The 21068-nt window shown below is 33.3% G+C and overlaps 1 protein-coding gene across 1 annotated transcript in view; it reads right to left on the bottom strand.

Moving 5' to 3' along the window:
- Nucleotides 1-1908: 1908 nt before the first annotated feature.
- The window catches only part of LOC144971121 (uncharacterized), a 37950-nt gene continuing 18790 nt past the window's right edge, over nt 1909-21068 (bottom strand). Inside the window, 19 exon segments of the mRNA XM_078911543.1 lie at nt 1909-2268; nt 2885-3007; nt 3337-3383; nt 4482-4575; nt 6438-6537; nt 7105-7136; nt 7139-7273; nt 8123-8237; nt 9205-9293; nt 9816-9932; nt 11175-11249; nt 12649-12823; nt 13310-13527; nt 15511-15663; nt 15984-16075; nt 16769-16962; nt 17563-17772; nt 18588-18787; nt 20557-20621. Coding sequence (XP_078767669.1) covers nt 2041-2268; nt 2885-3007; nt 3337-3383; nt 4482-4575; nt 6438-6537; nt 7105-7136; nt 7139-7273; nt 8123-8237; nt 9205-9293; nt 9816-9932; nt 11175-11249; nt 12649-12823; nt 13310-13527; nt 15511-15663; nt 15984-16075; nt 16769-16962; nt 17563-17772; nt 18588-18787; nt 20557-20621 — 2462 coding nt within the window. The 3' untranslated portion in view covers nt 1909-2040.

The following is a 21068-nucleotide window of genomic DNA, read 5'->3' as shown; positions in this document are numbered from 1 at the left end:
TCTATCTGTGTATCTTGTCTGAGACCACCTTTAAGTCCCATAGAGACCAGCAGAGGATGCTCCTTCCCCCTCCCCTGAAGTGGGGTAAGAGGAATAATTTAAGATGGCAATTATATGAATGTCTCAAAGTTGATAATAATTAATAACAATCGACATGATTTACAATGAAATAAAAACAAATTCTGTCAAAACAAATTCATCTGCCCCGGTTGCAAAAGATTGCTTCAGGCAGAATCAGGACAAAATCAAATGGTCTCATTCCAAAACAAAGACATAAGGCAACATGGAAAGAACAAATAAAGAAGAGGAAAATGAAAGGTTAGGATGTTGTGGTTTTTTTATATTCATTCAGAGAAAAATAAAGTTACAAAAAAGGAATTTAAAAAACCAAAACCCAAAAAAATCTCAACTAAGACTTGCACTCACGACTTCCCTCAAAGCAAAAGACTTCAGTGAGGCCTGAGCAAAATCAAGCCTTCTATCTGGGACAAGGACAGAAAAATACAGATTTTCAAGAATAGAGAAGAGCCCCTGCCAGTAGTCTCAGGAGATCAAATCAATGCAAGAAAAGGGAACATATGGGGATGAACAATCAACTGGGTTTATCTGTAATTAATGGTCTTACTTCAGAACAAAGACACAAACCCAACATGAAGAGGGCAAACGTTGCAAGGGGATAGAAGTGACATCAAAAGTGAATTATTGAAGAACCCCTGAGCCCAGGCTGCCAATACGCTGACAAAACAAAATTTTTTTAAAGTTACTTTTGCTTCATATATTGAGAGACTAAGATAACCCACAACTTAGATGAAGGAAGTCAAAAGTTCTTTGTTAGCTGGTACAATATTAAAAAAAAAAAAAATTGGTGCTTGTCACCATTTAACCGGCACTGTTTCATACCTTAAAAAAGTTTTCTGGCAAACATGAGACTAAGGTGTTTTGTCAGAGCACAGCAGAATAATTTAAACAATTCCCCCCCCCCCCCCCCTCCCCCTATCGTGGAAATCTCCAATGACAATAATTTTGTTATTCTATAAAATTATGTTGAATGGAGTCGGTTCATGAAATTGAGATAAATGTTTACCTGAAAGAGAAATATCTAATCACAGAAAGCAAATTATAACATACAACAACAACAACAAAAACGCATAAGGAAGATCATGATTATAGACAATGTTAAGTACATTATCCATTTGTCAACATGTCAAGATTTATCATTACCCTCCATAATCAAAATCTATAAAATGAAGAAGGAAATTTGTAAAAAGAAAAAAAAACAAACTTGTTTTTTCCATTGAGTACAGCTACAATGTCATAATATTTTGAGTACTCATTAATACATTGAACATCCACAGCAGTTTCACAAGTTAGTCACACACAAAAACACTTTGGATCCATAAGGATAATAAGCTTTTTCTTTGCCATTCAACAAATAAAATACACACTCAACCTCTCACCTTAAAATATAAAAGATGGCGGGAACATGACTAAAATCAAAACCATTGAATAAAAACCATTGCCACACTTCTAAACAAATGCTCTTCAACTCATTTGTCAAATTGTCATTATGCAGAATATTATGAATGCCACATTATCCAAGTAAAGCCGATTATGATAAGCCTTGAGACAAAACTGTTTTCTTTCAACACATCTTATATTATTTTATTACCACTTAAAATGTTGTTGCTTTCCTTTGTTTTAAATTTTTGTTTTAGTATTTTGCTGGTCATTTAAATCAAAAAATTTAATCCCTAATTCTTCTTTGTGAAAATATTCAGTTTCTCTTCTCAGCAGCTCATCACATCGCTTATCCCAGTGTGGCATTCAAACATCCAGGAGTATTGGTCAAAAAGATGACCTTCTTCATATCTCCATGCCCATCCATTCGAATTATTCAGAGTAACACTAACACCAAAACAATTATAACAGACTGTACACTATCACTGGTAATAAAGAAATTTTGAGACAACAAGAGATCAGTTTTAATGTAGCTTTTCTTTGCTTTGTTCTTTTCCATCATTATCATACTTTTTTTTTTTTTCAGTCGATGGTCTCAAATTCCCCTGAGGCATTTCTACGATTGGGGTCAGCAGTAACAGTAAATCCCAAAATGCTGCTATCTATCTTTTGTGCTGCTGCCTTCTTCTTTTTCTTGTTCTTGGACTTGCTTCCCTGCCCTCCTTCCTTGTTTCCAGCTTTTGATGAATCAGATGTGGTGATAGGGGCTGTGTGTGGATTTATGGCAGGTGCTGGACCCCAAATGCTATCCTGATGGATGGGTACAAATGAGCATTGTGATTATTTCCGTCATTTCCTTTCCCATGATAAGTAAAAAAATTTATGCTAAGTTCAAAGAAGAATAATGAAACATGTCGTCTTATCAGTGTAATTGCCTAGCGGTGACTGCAGAAGGTATGGATAAATACCAAAATTCACATGACAAATTATGTAAAAAGTAAATTTTGGTAAAACCAAAAATCTAAATAAGAAAAAATAACTGATACCAATGAAACAATTCATAATGCTGTCAATTTTATTATTATTACTGTTTATCAGAAATTTTGGACAACCAAAATGTGCTGTCTACAAATAAGTTAGACCAAAAAGAAATGGTTAAATTTACATTTTATATTGTGAGAATTTGAAAAAAGAAAACCTTAAGTCCTTGATATCATAAACTCAGCTCAAATTGAACTCTGAACTGTTGCACAACCTATAATTGGTTTTGACAATAAAGGTATTGCACAAAGAATGTAATGCAAAATATTATCTTTTCTCTTCAAAAGGGATACAGCTCAGCAGCAATTTTTACAATACTCACTTCCTTTAAAAAATAAAGTCTAAGGATATTAACTTATTTCAAATGGTTAATTTCGTCAATTACCTCCTCTAGTTGTTTCTGAAGGCGCATTTGATTTTTACACTGATTTCTTTTCTCCAAAAACTGTCGAGAAAAGTCTTGAGTCTCTTTGGTATCACCCAGATATGTTTTCACATAATCCAGTACCTGCAACCCAAGATGCATTAAATATTAAGATCATTATTTTACTTACTAAAAATCACTGTAATTTGTTATACATTTTTCTAATACTCTGGAACAATGCAAAGGCAATTACTTGTCAATTTTTGTAAAAATCACTGATAAACCAAGTATAATATGGAAATGTTACGGAATTTGTGTAAAAACAAATCCACATTAAATTATTCCATTGCTCAAAAAGAATTGTTCATGTTCTAACAAAAATGTAAAAGAGAGAGAAAAAAAATTAGCAGGAAAAAGAACTTTAAAATCTACAGAATTATGTAGGAGAGGAAAAAGCAAATAAGATAACTTACATCGTGTGGACTGTCAACTTCCACAATGAAAGACACAAAGGTAGGAACTGAAAAGAAAATAAATGCATATGGAGGAATCAATCACCCTACTAATATTATAACACAACACAAAGCAAGGTGTTTTGCTAACCATTTCATAAGGAATGTTTTACTGATAAAGTATAAAACTTATTATCTATTATAAGATTGCCCATATTTTACAAAAAGGCACATTTTATTTTCTCATGTTAATTAAATTACTCAAGATCAAGAAACTCAATCAGAACGGATGAATATATTTAAAAACCTGAACAACATTGATTAGAAAACATCTGAAAGGCATTTTTTAAGGGGACATGCGGTGGCAATTTTTATCAAATTTGGCACCATAAATCAAAATTGAGTTATATACATTTTTAGATATTTCAAACATCAATCTTTTAGTTTATACAAATCATAACATGAAAAAATTGTCAAAATTGCTCAACTTCACGAAATTGCCAAAGGTATGTTAAGTTAACCTCAAGCCCATCAAAAAAATCTGCCAACAGCAAAGTTCATCCCTTAGTTACATTAGTTCCATGAAATCAGCACTCTCATGCCATTAGAAAGCTTAAATTAAGCTCAAAAAGATGATGCATGTTAACCCAATATTTAAAATTTTCTACATCTGATTTAGTTTTCTCAAATTATTAGAATTAGAGTTAACTCCTACTACACTTTTTAATCTGAAGCCTTGAAATTTAGAGAGATCATAGATTAGACAATTATCTAAAAAAAAATTGCACAAGCTTTTTTTGAAATTATGCAATAAATATTTGTTTTGAATTTTGTTGAATTTGTCAATTTTTATGCTTTTTTTATAAACCTTCCTGGAGTTAAACGTGAATAAAATTTTAAAAACTGGCATCTCTAACAGCTTGTGTAATTTTTTAGATAATATAATAATCTATTACCATACTTATCTTTAATGCTAATAGATCATTAATTTTTGAGCCTTTGACTTTTTAAAAATTATAATAATCCAAGATGGCCACCAAACAATTTCAATTTCTATGGCGACGGGTGAATATTTTTTCATGTCCTGTACATTTTTTTTATCTTCTTGGATCACTAGCTATCCCATGTCCCCTTAACATTTATTTATAATGATATGAAACACTCACTATCAATAACAGATGAAAATCGTGATAGTTTTTCTGTCACCCAAGCAGAAAATCCATCTTGTTTCTTGTTTTGAAATAGTTTCTGCACCGATTCCTACAATAAATGGATAAAAAATAAATAGTCATCATGTTAGCATTAAAACTTGTTTCCTGGGTATTCTAAAAATCTGAAAATTTTCATGTAGATACAATTTTGAAAGATGGTGTACATGCAACCATCTTGTTTAAAAGGCAAATAAAATCATCATAAGATTTGAAATTTCACCACACATCATATTGCACCGTCAAATGTCGTTCTTTTGATGGGACAATTCAAAAACTTTAAAAGTATAACCTGTGACTAGCAGAAGACAAAACTAGTGATATGAAATTAAGTCAAAATACTATTTTATTCTTTGTAGGAAATAATGATATACTGCCTTAAATCACTGGTTAAAAAAAAAAAAAAGAAGGAAAAAAAAGTGATTTAATGCTGATCTAAGCACGAACAATAATGAATGTTCCAAGAAGAGATCCCTCTCCTTAAATAAAAAAAGTGCATTTAACCCACACATTTACTTCCATTTAACAATTGACAAGGTTTTCTTTTTAACTAATAAACACAAAAACTTATTTACAATCTTTGCTCTACACAACAAAAGAAAGAACTGAGATAAATTAAAACTTCAGTTTATACAAGGCATTTTTAAATATTATAATTAAACGTTTCAACATCGCCTACACCCATCCAAAGAGCTCTGTGGAGAAAGAGTCATAAATTAACTATTGTTTTTCTTTTAAAGGATTTTACAGCGCTTGCAACACATTTAGGTCATATCAGCGCCAGTAAAAAGGAAGAAAATGGATAGTAAAAAGTTATAGAATTACAATTAAAGCACCCAAGAAAAAGTATGACAAAGGGGAATTGGTTTAAATTGGGAACAGGTGTAGATTCCAAGAGCACACTGTCAGTGTTAAGTTTGAGATCACCTAAAAGTCTCATTTTGACACAAGCACAGGTCCCCACAAAGAGGAACACGCTCAAATGTTTACAAATCATATGTAAAACAAAAATAAGAGAGATGATTTACACGACAAAAAAATATATTACCTCCCAAAACTCTACAACTATACATTGGACTGTTTCCCTCCCAGCCAGGGTCGGGACAAAACCAAGCATTCCAAGACAAAGATGGAAAGCAAGTTGGAAAACAGATAAAGAGGGACAGAAGACATAGTAAGTGCCTCCCTGCCCACAATGGGAGGTCAGGATCCCCGCCCAGTAAATTAACTATTATTTAGAATGTTCCATATATATATATATATATATATATATATATATAATATATATATATATATATAATATATATATATATAATATATATATATATATATATATATATGGAACATTCTAAATAATAGTTAATTTACTGGCGGGGATCTGACCTCCATTGTGGATATATATATATATATATATATATATATATATATATATATATATATATATATATATAATATATATATATATATATATATATATATATATATATATATATAAAGAGCAATTACAACAACAAAAATATTTTTTTAAAAACAAAGAATGGAAAAATGAGAAAATATATTGGCCCTAACACTGTCTGAAATAAACTTCTCAAACAAATGCTACAAAACTGGAGAATGGAAGCATTCAGCACTAACAAAAAAACTGCTAAAGAATTTAAATGTTTTGGATTGATCTTTTTCATGATAAGATGGTTAAGCATGCCAGGTGTCACAATACTGACTTTAACAGGTATTGATATGAAAAAAGTTCCATTTCATCCATATAATACCTATTACCTTTTCCTTTCTTTAAATAGCTTTGGGGCTCAATATTTTAAAATAATATGCTATATGGAAAAAATTGGGCCCATCGTAAAATAAAAATACTCCCCCCATCCCAACACACGCATCCCTACATCAACTCAGCAAACTTACCACTTCTTTTTGTTTAGTGGGTGCTGCTGCCTTTTTGTTGGTCTTGACATCCTTCTTGGGCTGCTGCTGCTGCAGACCAGGGATTGAAGAGGCTGCCAATCTGTAAGATAAATATTCTGCTGAATACTACTTAAACTTTGTTATGGTAACAACTAAACCATGCCAGCAGGCACAGAAAGTCATTTATAGTCAATAAGCCAAAAAAAAGTCATCTAAAAAATTAAGGCCCAAAAATTCTGAGATCATCCAGGACATGCGTTTTAAAACAGACAATAGCATCTGATTACTATGCCCTTCATGGTATGCTCATTTATTAAACTCTGCAACCTGCCAACTTATTTTTTCATAACCACTGCAGTAATTGTTTGTCATTTATTGCAGTGCATTGCAAATCTTATGCTGACAGAAGTGCTCAATCCAAATAAAATATTTAGATTTGTCGAGCAGGGACAGTGAGCAAGACCTTACCATTATTTGCATCTCTCACTGACAAGGTTAGTTAAATCTTTTTTTAAAAAGGATAATGGTATGATGCTTTTTGAGAGCTCAAAACTGGAAACCGAGATGTGGCTAATATTTGATACGAAAAAAAGATTGAGGTTTGCATGTATCAGAAATATGTAAAATATGTAACTTTCAAGTATACAAATAATTATAAGTGTATTACCCATTTTTCCCTTGCTGAGGTTTCTTGACTGATGGTGGGACACCCATATCCCAAATGCCGCCAGTACTAACGGGGGCAGGTATTGTATTGCTACTGCTGCCCTCCAAGTTGAGTTTGTTCCCCACAAGCCTGTGTTACCAGTCCGTGTGGAGCCACTTCCAATACCCGGCTGTTCAAAACAAAACAAGTCATTCTTTTTTTTTAAGGAGAGCATGAAAAAAAAACCCTTTATCTATCATTCCATTTGTTACTCTTAAGTAAGTATTGTGAAGTTCTATTTATAAGCCTACGTTCCATGCCAAGCATGAAATGAAAAAAACCAGTTTTATTGAAAATCAAAAATCCAAAAAGGTGCGTATGACAGAATGACAGACAAAACAGAGAGAATCAGGATCCATTCTCATTTAGTAAACGGCCGTAAAGGCTGCAATGTTCCTATCTTTCACAATATTTACGTCGAGTGATATAAAGAGACAATATTTTTCTCAAAACATTCATCTTGATAACATATCAATTCATATGTAGCTATAGCTTGTTTTTAACAATTTGGCTGCAGTGAAAAATGGTTTCAATCATATCAGGATAGACATGGTAAGAGTAACAGGACAATTAAAATATTAAAAATTTAAGGCTTATCAGCACCTACAAGCTTTAGGGTCACAAACATATTTTAAACTACGACTTAAGAAAACTAAGTAAACAGGTCTCATTAGTTGTTGTTGGTACAGACATTTAAGCTCTTGCTCTTTTAGTAAAATGCATCATAGCATTTAATGAAGGAGACTTTTCAGTTAATTTACATCAAAACTTTCTCACAATGCAAGGCATAAAAAACCCCGAATTAAATATATAGATGAAACTATATTATAAACACTGATTTCACAATTTGAAAAAAGAAAGTTGAAAATGAAAAACCCACCACTTATCTTTTTTATTCTCTATGCCCTACGATTATATTTGCCCACACAAAAATAATTAATAAATAAAAAGAAATAATACTCATAAAGAGGTAAAATACTTTAGCTTGGTGGCTTTGAGTCTTTCCTCTCTCTTTCTCTGCTTTTTTGGCATTCTCTTTCTCTTGCTGCTGGATGTCCAATAGTGATGGTCCCCTATTAGAAATCCCTTTCGACCTGATAGGAAAAAATGTACACAAAAATGGTCCAGCAGGTTTTCTTTTCTATTCTTTTCTTTTTTTTTTTTTTTCTTTGTGTGTTTGTCTGTATTTAAAAAGAAGAAATAAGGGAGCAATTCAAATAATCGTGTAACATAACAACAACAGGCTTGTGAAATATTTGTACAATTCATGTCATGTTGAGCATGCATGGCATTTTGTAAGTTTATAAGACTGGGAAGCAGACGTTTTCTCTTTCTGCTGCTACGTGGTATGTCAGAACTAAGTTTCCCTGTCAAGCTGTACTCACATAATATTATGGACAACCTTAAATTTAGTATCAAATGAAACTTTTAAAAATTACCTATTCAACATAAGAACCGTTAAGTTCCACACACTTCTGCATTACGTGTACCCAAAGGTTCACTTTCCCTCAATCTTTCTCCACAACAGCTCTCGTTCTCACAACAGTATCGCCACAAGTGACAACAGGAGGTCTCCCAGTGTGTTCCTCATCCTGCATGCCATCCTCAACTTCCCTGACCCACCTTCTAATAGTTTGAATTGAAGAAGCATTGTACTCCAAAACTTTACTAAGGTCTCCATGTTGTATTTTGACAGCAGAATTGCCAAGAAGAGTTCAAAATTTGAACATCATAGCCTGAGAAGCTTGCATCAATGTTTGGCTCTGCCAATTTCCTTTAATTACGCTTGGACATGACAAGGAGCAAAAGTAGAACAAACTTGCCATATCACAGCTATGAAACAAAACCCAATATATTTTAAATTTGGCATCGAGATATCTTAGTTATGATGTCATACTGTCTCAAATTTTGGTAGTTAAAGGTTGCTTATAGAAGAGGAAAACTTAATTCTGAAACACACCCCGTAGTTTGTATAGTTACAGCCAACTCCCTTAAAATAATTTTTAAAACTTCAATGAAAAAGTAAAATATTATTTTGATATTTTAAAATGAGATACTTACACCTGTGACGCCCATGACTTTTGATTTTGACTTTGTTGCTGCTGCAAAATTGCTGCTTGCTCTTGTACTTTCTGTTTTAAAGCTTGTTGCTGAGGAATATAGGTATGATGAATTATTCTAATAAGGCCCTATTGGACACAACGTGTACAAATAGGATCACTAGACAATCATTACTATTACGACTATTATCACAGTGATTGATTAGAGACAACCCTTATGCATTTACACATGTGTGATAAAATTATTAAATTTGTTAAAAGGAGATTGCAAACTTTCAGCCATGTGACATATGATAGGTGGCATTAAACCAGGAAACTGAGATTTAAAAATTATATTTATTCAGAATTGAAAAATTTGACTTTTTTTGAAATTTTAGAGATACAGCGTTCATTAACTTGCTCAATACAAGGTTATCAATGTAAATTTCACAATTTAGAGGTTAGTTTTCAGCCCCTGGTTCAGTGAGGAAGAAATATAGTCAAAGGATGACAATATGATTCATCATAAATAACATTTAATTTAAAAAAGACTACCAAAGAATTTAGTGAATGAGACAAATTATTTTTTAGTCTTAAAACTCAACACAATCTAAGAGATAATAACCAGGTTACCTCTTTTTGCCTTTCTTTTTCCCTCCGAGCCTCCTCTTCTTGAATCTCTGTTAATGACTTGGAATGACCCACACTTCCTTGAGGTGCATGTTTAGCCCAGTTACTTGATGCAGGAAGCTAGGAAATATAAAGAAAACATTTTGCATCTCATATCAAATCCTAAAAACATAATCAGCTTGTTGTTTTTCTGGGTTCTGACTTTCACTACCCACGCTAAAACGAAGATAAATCAATCAATTTAAGAATAAAAATGCTTTAAAAAAGATATTCTTTTAAAAGGCGAAATAGATAAAATAAAATATTTAAGTCTTATTTGATCTGTTTTTGTTTATATTTTGTTTTTACAAGTTTTACGACGATTGTGACACTTAAAGTCATTTCAGCACCAGTAAAAAGGAAGAAAATGGGATTGTAAAAAAAAAAGATCTAGATTTACAATTAGAGCACCCAATATAAGGAATGACAGAGGGGACTAATTCAAATGGGGAACATATCTAGATTCCTCGAGCAAACTATCAATTTGCTTTGTTTGAGATCACCTTAAAGTCCCATCCAGACACAAGCACAGGATCCCACCGAGAGGAATACACTCAAATTCAAACAAAACATGATTTTCACAATAAACAAAAAATTTATAGTACATAAACAGAGAGATGATTTACAAGAAAGAAAATATTCCCCAAAACTAATACTATACATTTGACTGTTTCCCTCTCAGCCAAGGACTCCAGCCACGGCCAGGACAAACCAAGTAATCCCATTCCAAGACAAAACTGAACTCAATTCAGAAAACAGTTATAGGGAGATAGAGAACAAAGCAAGAGACCTCCTGCCCATTCTGGGAGGTCAAAAGACCCCATCCACCAGTTTGATCTGGTTTTTCACATGGTGTGACACAATGTCTCTTTATGTCTCTTAAATCAAAATATTTTTGGACTGAATAAGTAAGATTATTAAAATGTTGGTGTCCTGACTGGCTGGTATGCAATTCATATATAGGTAGATATTAGTAAATTAGATCAGTATTTTGATAAGACCTCTAAAACAGTAAAATTTAAATTGTACCTTAATTCCTTACCTCACAAAAAACTACAAGAAAATGGGACGTTTCAAATAAAGATCAAATAACCCCTGGTAAGGTTGATCTTAAATTAACAGTCGTATTTTTATTAAATACGAAAATGAACTCAAAACATCAAAGCTACAGTAAAATTAAATAATGAACCCCTCCCTAGATTTCAATTATGAGTTTTCACATATCAAGCATTCATCTGTAAATGACAAATGCCACCTCAAAACTGCTTGTATGCCCTGCAAAACCTTACATAATTTTGAAAGAAATAAAAGTAAGATATCTACCTGCATATTAGCTAATTGTTCTTTTTGAGCATGCTGTAACTTGCGCAGTGATTCTTGATGTTTTTGAAGTTCAAGCTGTCGATATACAAAGTAAAACTATTTCAGTCATATATAGCACAATTTTCTCAAAATCTTAAAGACCTTGATTCACTCCAAAATGTTGCAATAATACAGACATTTTTCATCAGTTGCTATTCCCAAAGTTAAATAACAATAATAATGAATTTTTTATTTTATTTTTTTATAAGGATAATTATGTGACTACAAAGATAAGAAAAGACTGGCTTATCCAGAATAACTGTTTATTTTAGACTTAACTAAATTGACCAAAAGATGTGCCTGGGGCAATTGCCCCAGTAATTCTTGAAAGAAAGTTTGCCAGCCCGAATTGGAGGGAGTAGCATTTCTTCTTCATTTTCTCCTCCTCTCTTCCTCCTTTTACCTCAACCACTTTCTGACCCCTCTCTCTCTCTCTCTCTGCTTCTTTCTCCTCTTCATCGTATACTCTTTACCACACTTTCTAGCCATTCCCCCCACCTCTCTCTCTCTCTCTCTCTCTCTCTCTCTCTCTCTCTCTCTCTCTCTCTCTCTCTCTCTCTCTCTCTCTCTCTCTCCCCCCCTCCCTCGCCATATATTTATTTTGCTTTTTTTTCTGTTTGTTGTGTTGTACACTTTGTCAAAAATTTCTTCTCAGAAACTTTCCGGGTCAATTTCAACACCACAATTGAATCAAATCTCTTTCTAAATCCTTAGGAGAATGAGGAAGAAGAAGAAGAAGAAGAAGAAGAAGAAGAAGAAGAAGAAGAAGAAGAAGAAGAAGAAGAAGAAGAAGAAGAAGAAGAAGAAGAAGAAGAAGAGGAAGAAAGAATAAATCACTTTAAAAGGTATAAACTAAGAATACCAAGAAAGTATCAAACTTCGAGCGATTTGTCTTCCCAAAGTGGGTTTTATTTTAAGATTTAACATTTTGGAGTTTAATCAAAATCCCTTTAAGACATGTAAACAATATAAGATAAAAAATATCTGTGGTGGCCCAGGAAAAAAGGTGCTACATGTTGGGGTTGTTGTTAATTTTCGTTTTTGGGGTTTTTGGGTAAATTTTTTTTTCTTACGACAGCACAGCCTTTTCTGATCATTGTGCTTTAAATTTTGTTCATAAATTTAATGAAGACAAAATTAAGACCATTTTCCAAGAAGATGACTTGATGGCAAATAGGACAGAAAACGGTTTAAAAATTAGAATTTTTATCAATTCTGTTCGTGAAATTTTTTGTGAATATTGAGAAATAATGGTTTTGTATTAAGAGAATGTACAACAAAAATTAGAAGATCAAAATTGAGGTCATGCTATCTCTATTTCGAGGTTAAGAGTCAAGTGTCTTTTTGGCCTCACGGCTCGCATGGTCTTGTTGCATACCAGATTTTTCTGTGCCACCATATGCAAATAATCCAATTACACAACAAGATTTCTCACTTGTTTTTTGATTGCCTGTTGTTGCTTGTCCTTTTCTTCATTTTCTCTTTTAATTCTCTCCTCCTCCTCTAGGATTTGCTGCAACTCCAACTGTCGCTGCATTTCTTCCCTCTGCCTGGCTTCAGCAGCCTCCTTTTCTTGTTGTCGACGCATATCCTCCAGTTCTTTGGCCCTCCTTTATATCAAAAAAAAAGTTAACAATGGAGGAATGGTGAAAAATCAAACTTTAATGGGGGAAAAACTGGTCATACAAGTATAAACTCAAAATTCCTGCAACATTTATAGAAAATATTGCATTTTGAACTGCACTAAAAAATGTATTATTATGCTTATGGTGCTTCAAAACATTATCCCTCTTAGTGGATTCTATATACATTTAACACACAGAAGCCCACTTTGAAAGGGGTAATTAAATATATTAAATATATATGTTATCTTTGTCTTGTCTGCATATTTGCCTTCGACAATTTTCACTTTTGATAATTTCCTAGTATTGACTTTGAAGGGTTATTCCCAAACAATGTCATGACAGTCTCCTTGCATTCACCAATACTTCCACATTTTATCTGCTCCTAAATGGCCACAAAATTTAAGTATTTGCTTCACAAATTAATATTCAAAAGACTATAAAGCAGGAAAAGTGACCAGTAAATTTACCCACCTTGCCTCTTCCTTCCTTTTTTGCTCCTTAAGTTTTTCCTCTTCTTTTCTCTTTTTTTCTTCCTGCTTTTTAATGTCTTGATCTCTTTTTTTCTTCTCTTCTTCATGTCTTTTCTTTTCCTCTTGCATTTTCATATGTTGCTCCATTTGTTCCTTCTTTTGTCTAACATTCTCAAGCTGTGCAATTCGCTCCTCTTCCCTTCTTACCTCTTCCAATTTCTGTGCAATAAAAAAAAAAAACAACCCCAAAAAATACATTAAAAAAATATATGTATAATGATCATCATCTTATCAAAGAGCCACCAACTGCAATAATATCAATTACAATTTGATTACATTATGTAGAGTTTGTCAACAGAGAAAGCCAGCAGGAATAGAGCGATTATGCCATTTGACCAAATATAGAAAAATTAAGGCTTGGATGGGTAAAAGTTTCTGAAAGGAATAAAAAATGCCAGACTAGCTAATAAAATTGTAACAAATATGACTTTTATATTATAATTATTATGTAAAAAACTATTATTATTATTATTATTATTATTATAAAAAGGAGCCAAGGTCAAAAGGTGCTTTACTGACACGCATGACTTTGAATCCAGATTTAAGACTAACGATGCATGTGCAAGCAAGAGTATTTCTTTACAGTTATCAGGTCAGTATGTCTAAGATATGAAATCTGATGGCAAATTGTTTCTGTTTTGATCATGATTCTTGAGTTTGGTTGTATCTTCACAAAAATATGCCAATTATCTTGGGTGCATTTCAGTAGTCCCTGATAACCATGAGCCATCTAATCTTGAAAATAAAGTTATATGTGGTGGGCATAGCTTTTGAGTTGCTTTTCTGTGTAATTTGTCGTCATCAATCAGAAGTGACACAATGGATACTTGTCATGTTGGTGTAAAATTTTGGGTCACAAGCTTCACATATCATCCTCAATCATAAAAATAACAAAATTTAAGATTCCAACTATAACATATGCCCTTTAGGAACAAAATTAGAAACTTCAAAACAGAGATGCTAACTTTAAATTTGGCTCACCGGAACTTCAAACACCACTCGGAGGAATTTCAATGCTGAAAGAGAAATTTCTGCACACAAGAAAAGGGAATTGGGATGGTATTTGGCATTGTGTTTACATATTGTTTAGTTCTAGATAGATAACTGATTAGAACTATATTATGATATACAAACACAATGCCAAATATAATCCCAAAATTTTCTTGTCAAATGAAGTAAAGTTCCAAAACCTAATGGTAGTGATTGTAGTACTGATGGTAGTGAGGATAATGTGGTGTTGGTGTTGTTGTAGTAGAGGTAGTGAGAATGATGATGTGGTGTTGGTGGTTGTAGTAGTGGTAGTGATGATGATTTGGTGGTGGTGGTTGTAGTTGTAGTAATGGTAGTGATGATGATTTGGAGGTGGTGGTTGTAGTAGTGGTAGTGGCAGTGATGATGATGATGTGGTGGTGGTGATTGTAGTGGTAGTGGTAGTGATGATGATGTGGTGGTGGTGATTGTAGTATTAGTGGTAGTGATGATGATGTGGTGGTGGTGATTGTAGTAGTAGAGGTAGTGATGATAAGGTGGTGGTGGCGATGGTTGGAGTAGAAGTGCTATTGATGATATGGTGATGGTGGTGATGTAGTAGTAGTGGTAGTGATGATGTGGTGGTGGTGGTTGTAGTAGTAGTGGTAGTGATAATGATGATGTGGTAGTGGCGGTTGTAGTAGTAGTATTAGTAATTATGTGGTGATGGTGGTTGTAGTAGTTGTGGCAGTCATGATGATGTGGGTGTTGGTGTCTATTGGGGGGGGGGGGGGGGGGGGGAGGAGGAGAAGAGGGTAGCCTTGGAACAATTTGACCTCACCGCAATTTGACGGAAGTTTCCCCTAACACAGATCTTGTAAAACTCCAAACCGGTGAAACTGGAGTTTTGGCATCACTTTTCAAAATAAGCGCTTGGCACACGGCACCTTTTGACCTTGGCTCAAATACAATTACCTCTAAAGGGAGGTTGAAAATTGATGACAATTAAATGACATCAACATTTTTAGTTAAATAAAGTGACATCCATTAAAGTAATGTGACGTTTTGAAAAAAATAAAGTAATCTTAATTGACAAAATAATTCAAAAGTCCATTTTTACAGATTTCTAAAATAAAAAAAAAAATTTTTAATAAAATAAAAATGCTATCTTACCCGTAACCTCTCTTTCTCTAGTTCCTCCTTTTCTCTTTTCATTTGCTCTCTCTGTCTCAACAATTCATTCTGCTGATTGCGCAATTCTTCCTGTTTGCTCTCCATCAGTTCTTGTTTAATTCTTTCTTCTTTCAACTTTTCTTCTTCCCTTTCCTATACAATTAAATAAATTAATTAATTAAATAAAAATAAAAAAGAACAAGAATGATGGTCTCAACATATTTTCACGTGATTGGTAAAAGAATAAAGTCTAAGAAAGAAAAAAAAATGGAGAAATATTCACTGAGGCCTGCTCATCTTATGATAATAAATAAATCTAATCCTGATCTTAAAAGATTAATGCTATGAACGTAAAGGCATTGCCAATCAATTCATTAGCTTAAACACTATACAATCAATTCACTTTTATCTTGAAAGAAAAATGTGACTCAAAATTTGTACAAAGTACAATAGCATAAAAACATCTTTCTCACCCTTTTCATGTTTTCTAAGTGTATTTTGTAAGCTTGAGACTTTTCATTCATTGCGTCCATGTTCCACATTGGGGATGGCTGAGACCAAATACCTAGAGAAAAAAGTTGTACTAAGTAACCATATTTGATTTTCATTCATTCATTCAAATAACAAAGGCTTGATCTAACAAAATTATTGATATTCTGAGGTTTGGTTGTTTTGGTTTTTTTTGTGTGTGTTGTTTTGTTTTTGTTTTTTTTTTTGTAGCGGTGGGCGTGTGTCTGTATATACGTGTGTGTGGGGGATGGGGAGCAAGAAGGGTGAACCAGACCTTCCTACGACTACGGAAAATTTGTACAATTACAAAATTTTGGCTTCAATTTCAGAACTTCCAGAGCATCTCTAAGGCATTAAAACTTATTGAAAATGAAAGTTGATGGCAGATCAGACTACATAATTTAAAGGATTTCGAAATGTTATTTAATCATTGGGATGATATATTGTTGATCTATAAATAAAGTTAATTAAAGTAGGTGAGTCTGGGTAATCTAATATCAAACTTTGAGAAGACTGTATAGACCATCTGCCTCCTGCTCGCTAACAGGGTCTGGGTTATGCACAGTGGCTGATGGGATTGGAGTCGGCACTGCTGTACTCATATTGTGCATGGATGGAAGAGATAAGGGATGTTGGAATGGTTAAGAAGGGTAATCTAATATCAAACTTTGAGAATACTTTATAAAATAAATTGCTCTGCTCATTCTATTTTTTTGGGGTCATTGTTCAGAAGATTAAAAAAACATACTGTTTTCCATATGTTGAGAGCTGTTAGCCCATAGAGGACCTCCTGCCTCCTGCTCGCTAACAGGGTTTGGGTTATGCACAGTGGCCGATGGGATTGGGGTCGGCACTGCTGTACTCATATTGTGCATGGACGGAAGAGATATGGGATGTTGGAATGGTTCGATGCCACCAGCTCCACCATCAGGACCAATATTTCTATAGAGAGATATAAACAATTAAATGTTAATGAAAAAGACACCAAACACAAAAACGAAAGTTGTTTGTAGCCAGTGTTTACAAAGATTTAAATTTCACTGACATAAGACAAAAATATATGACAAGTTTATGAATAAGAGATAGGTAACCAAATTGTCAAAAAGAGTATATGTATAAAGTTAAGAATTAAAACATACCTGATCAATTTTTTTTAAAATATAAAACACTAAAGAACTGCTGTTTAACTTGATACTGAAAAGATAGTTGTATTTTGTTTCTGCTTTGGTGAAAGAGAGAATTCAATGGCACATGGTGTAAGCACGTCCGCTAAAACAAATAAATTCTTACTGCATGAACACAAGTTATATTAGATTTCTCAAAGAGCCAAAATGTTAATGTTCCTGTATGGATATGTCATTTCATTTCTCTGTATCTCTGCACAAACACATTTAATAAGATTTCCACAAGGCAGTCAAACTTTATATTTCTGCTTTCCCTTTCTCCATATAATTGAAAAAAGAGCAAAAACCAATTTTCTAATCAGGCAAATTATTTTGAAAGGAAAAGGCAACCTTTTGAACATGTAAAAAAGATGCATACCCTTGTGTTGGATGTAAATCAGGTTGCTGGAGTTGTTGCTGCTGCTGTTGTAAGAGCACTTGCTGATGCTGGAGTTGCTGCATCTGTTGCATAAGAAGAGGATTGGTTTGCATCATCATCCTCATGGCTATGTCATGTTGCTGGTCTGGTGTGTAGTCTTTAAAACTTTCCTGCTCTTGAAGCTTGGCCATTGTCTGCATTTGCAATTGCCTAAAGTGAAACAATAAGTATTATTAAAGAATCACAATTTCTAACACAGTACTCAAAATACAAAGAAAAAAAAAAAGATGGCAAGTTTATTTATGGAAAATGGAAATAATGTAATGAAATCTTTTGGATAACCTTTAATTCGCTCGTATCAACAGGAATGGGCAGTCGAGTAATTTGTTTGATTTCCATTAATGTTAAACAAGAGTTCAGTTAGATTTAGTTCCCGATAACCACTATTTTTCTTGAAGTAATGTTCATCCTATGATGTATAAAATCATCATTATCATCATATGAAGATGTCTAACTAGCTATATTAGTCATCATAGATACTTTAGAATTGTCCAAGCACTCAAAACTTACATTATCATTATGTATTTAATAATATACTCTTCTAATACACTAGATTTTTAATAACAGAGACTAGTCTCTAAAAAATTTTCAAAAGGTAAACTGGAAACAAAAGATGCTCTCTACTTTGGAAGAAAATATTGATAAAATCAATATGACTAGGCAGATTGACATAATGGAATAATTATGAATTGTAATTTGGGTGTCAACAAGTTCTATTCCAAGTGGGAAATGTATTGAGGCATCCCGTGAGATGGTTGTAATGACAAGTGGTGGACCTGACAAAATGTCTCGTTGATCCTGAGTTCTCTGAGGTTTTATTTTAAATTAACAATGTAGAGTTTTTGAAACTGCTATAATGTATAAAATTAGGAGCATCTCATGTTTGGTCTTGCCACAGAGAGAAATAAAATATAAATGAAAAAAAAAAAAAAAACCCTAATAAAACACGAAATACAATATCTCACTGCATCATGAGTTGCTGTTTGAGATACTCCTGTTGTAACATCATGGAGCGAATCATGAACCTGTCATGGAGGGAGGGCATGGTTGGCCCCATCATGCTGGGCATCATAGGATTCACCATTGATGGCATCGTCATAACCAAGGGAGGAGTGGCTGGAACTTCTGGAACTGCTGCTATCTCCTCAGAGACACTTGTGCTTGTCTGTGATTTATTTAGAGTAAACGAACAAAAAAAATCAGTCCCAAATATTGAAACATATTCTTTGTTTATGAGCCAGTTTTATACTTCGTTATCAAAAAAATGTCTTATAACGGCAGTTCAAAATGTCATTAAGATATTAATAAAGCTGTGCTTTTGTTTTTTAATTTTTTTAATACATCAACGAAAAATAAAAATAAGAGTATTAAATAATTTCGAAATGTTAAGTATTCTTCAACTTTAGTTAGATTTTCAGTAACTGACTGTAATCAACAGCATAAACCTACAAGTTCAACATTGCATAGTCAATCTGTCAGATTATATTCCAAATATTCTTGATGGACTATACTTTGGATTGTAACTTAAAAGGTAATCGGAACTTCTGACATATTTCAGTTGGATTAGTGACTTGTGGTTGGGATAGTGACTGTATAGATTTTTTATTTACTGTTTAGAACATTGTCACATTGGTGAAGTGATGTATACATTTCTGTTTACAAATATTTATAGCAGAGCAAAAAATACCTCTTCTCCCACCATAAAAAAGTCAAAAGACCCCATCAGTGAGATATGTTGTTTGTTTTTAAGGGTTTTACCACGCTTGCAACACATTTAGGTCATACAAGGGATAGTACAAAGTTATAGAATTACAATTAAAGTACCCAATAAAAAGGAAGACAGAGGGGAATTAGTTCAAATAGGGAACAAATGTAGATTCCAAGAGCACACTATCAGTTTGAGATCGCCTAAATGTCTCGTCCTGACACAAACACAGGTCCTCACCAAGAGGAACACACTCAGATGTTAACAAATCATATATATATATATGTAAAACAAAAAAATTCAGTGCATAACAGAGAGACGATTTACAAGACAAAAAATATCAACTCCCAAAACTTTCACTATACATGTGACCGTTTCCCTCCCAGCCAGGGCCAGGACAAAACCAAGTAATCTAATTCCAAGATAAAGACAAAAAGCATGTTGGAAAACAAATATAGGGGGATAGAAGACACATTAAATGCTTCCCTGCCCACTATGAGAGGTCAAGAACCCCATCCAGCCATCAGTGAGAGAGTTATGAGTGTAATGAGTTCCATATAATGTGTGGTCATCAGATGGTCACTCATTCTCTTTACAATTGTCATCATGGTGACAAAAATGTAATGTAAATATTATAAAAAACAGATAGCATGGCCAATTTTGAATAACTTTAGTAATAATATTCACCACAATTATCTTATTACTACAAATGCTAAGACAGTAGCTACATGTGTGTAAGTTGATAGGTTGTTTCAATTATCAAGGACTAAGGCTATCCAAGGAATCCGTTAATTGACCCCCTTGTTTGCCCTTTTTGACTCTGCAATGTGGTATTTTAGGAGAAGATTCATGTGCAGCTCCTTCCTCAATGTTCAATTGCTCTCTAAATACCCTAGGACAAGCCAGAACACTTTCATCAATCAAAGGTCTTATTTCAATTGACAAGCACCATTCTCTTTGCATCTTACCCATCAATTTCAAATGTATATACCAATTGATGGAGCTTGTGAAAAAAATTAAATTATTTATAAATTTCAAATTGAAAAAAATCCTTTTTTGAGACTGTAGTTCAATGAATACTAAAAACAAAGGAAGTGAAAAAACGAAAATCATACAAACGAATTTTCGTCTTTATCTCAAAACTAGCTCGACAGGGTTTTGTCAGATCACCACACATATACTTTACTTCAAGAGCATAATCAGTCTTTGATATAATATGACATACTTACAATGAGAGGAGGCAATGGAGGACCAGGGACAAAAGGAACTCTGCCATACTGTTTAATGAGGTCACCTAGAGTGAAAAATATTTTGAACGCATTAGATCTCAAATGAATATGCATTTTTAAACTGGAAATGGGCAGTATAAAGGACGTATGAGCTAACCCAAAATGTTTTAAAGCTCATATGTTCATTTAATCGACATATTTCAAAAGGAATGAGCCAAGTTTCCTTCACCATTCAATGTCAGTGTTTCATGTTGACCCTTTTAATCCTCAAAATAAAAGTTATCTTTAAATGAATGAGATGTAACAAAGTAAAGGAAAAATGGCCTCTGGGTAATTTTTGAAAAACCTTTTTTCTGATGCGGGACATCCCACTTGTCCGCCTTTAAACTGACCAAATAATTTATCAATTCTTAAATATAGATTACATTTCTGATTCTCTATTAATTATAAAAATTTCATGCATTAAAAAAAAAAAAATTCTTTAGATGCAACCCTTTATGAGAAAATAATGC

Source organism: Berghia stephanieae, chromosome 4 (genome assembly GCF_034508935.2).
Source record: "Berghia stephanieae isolate SIO BIC M18660-M18661 chromosome 4, UCSD_Bste_1.3, whole genome shotgun sequence".
Classification (NCBI taxonomy): Eukaryota; Metazoa; Mollusca; class Gastropoda; order Nudibranchia; family Aeolidiidae; genus Berghia; species Berghia stephanieae.
This window is presented reverse-complemented; position numbering and strand designations above follow the sequence as displayed.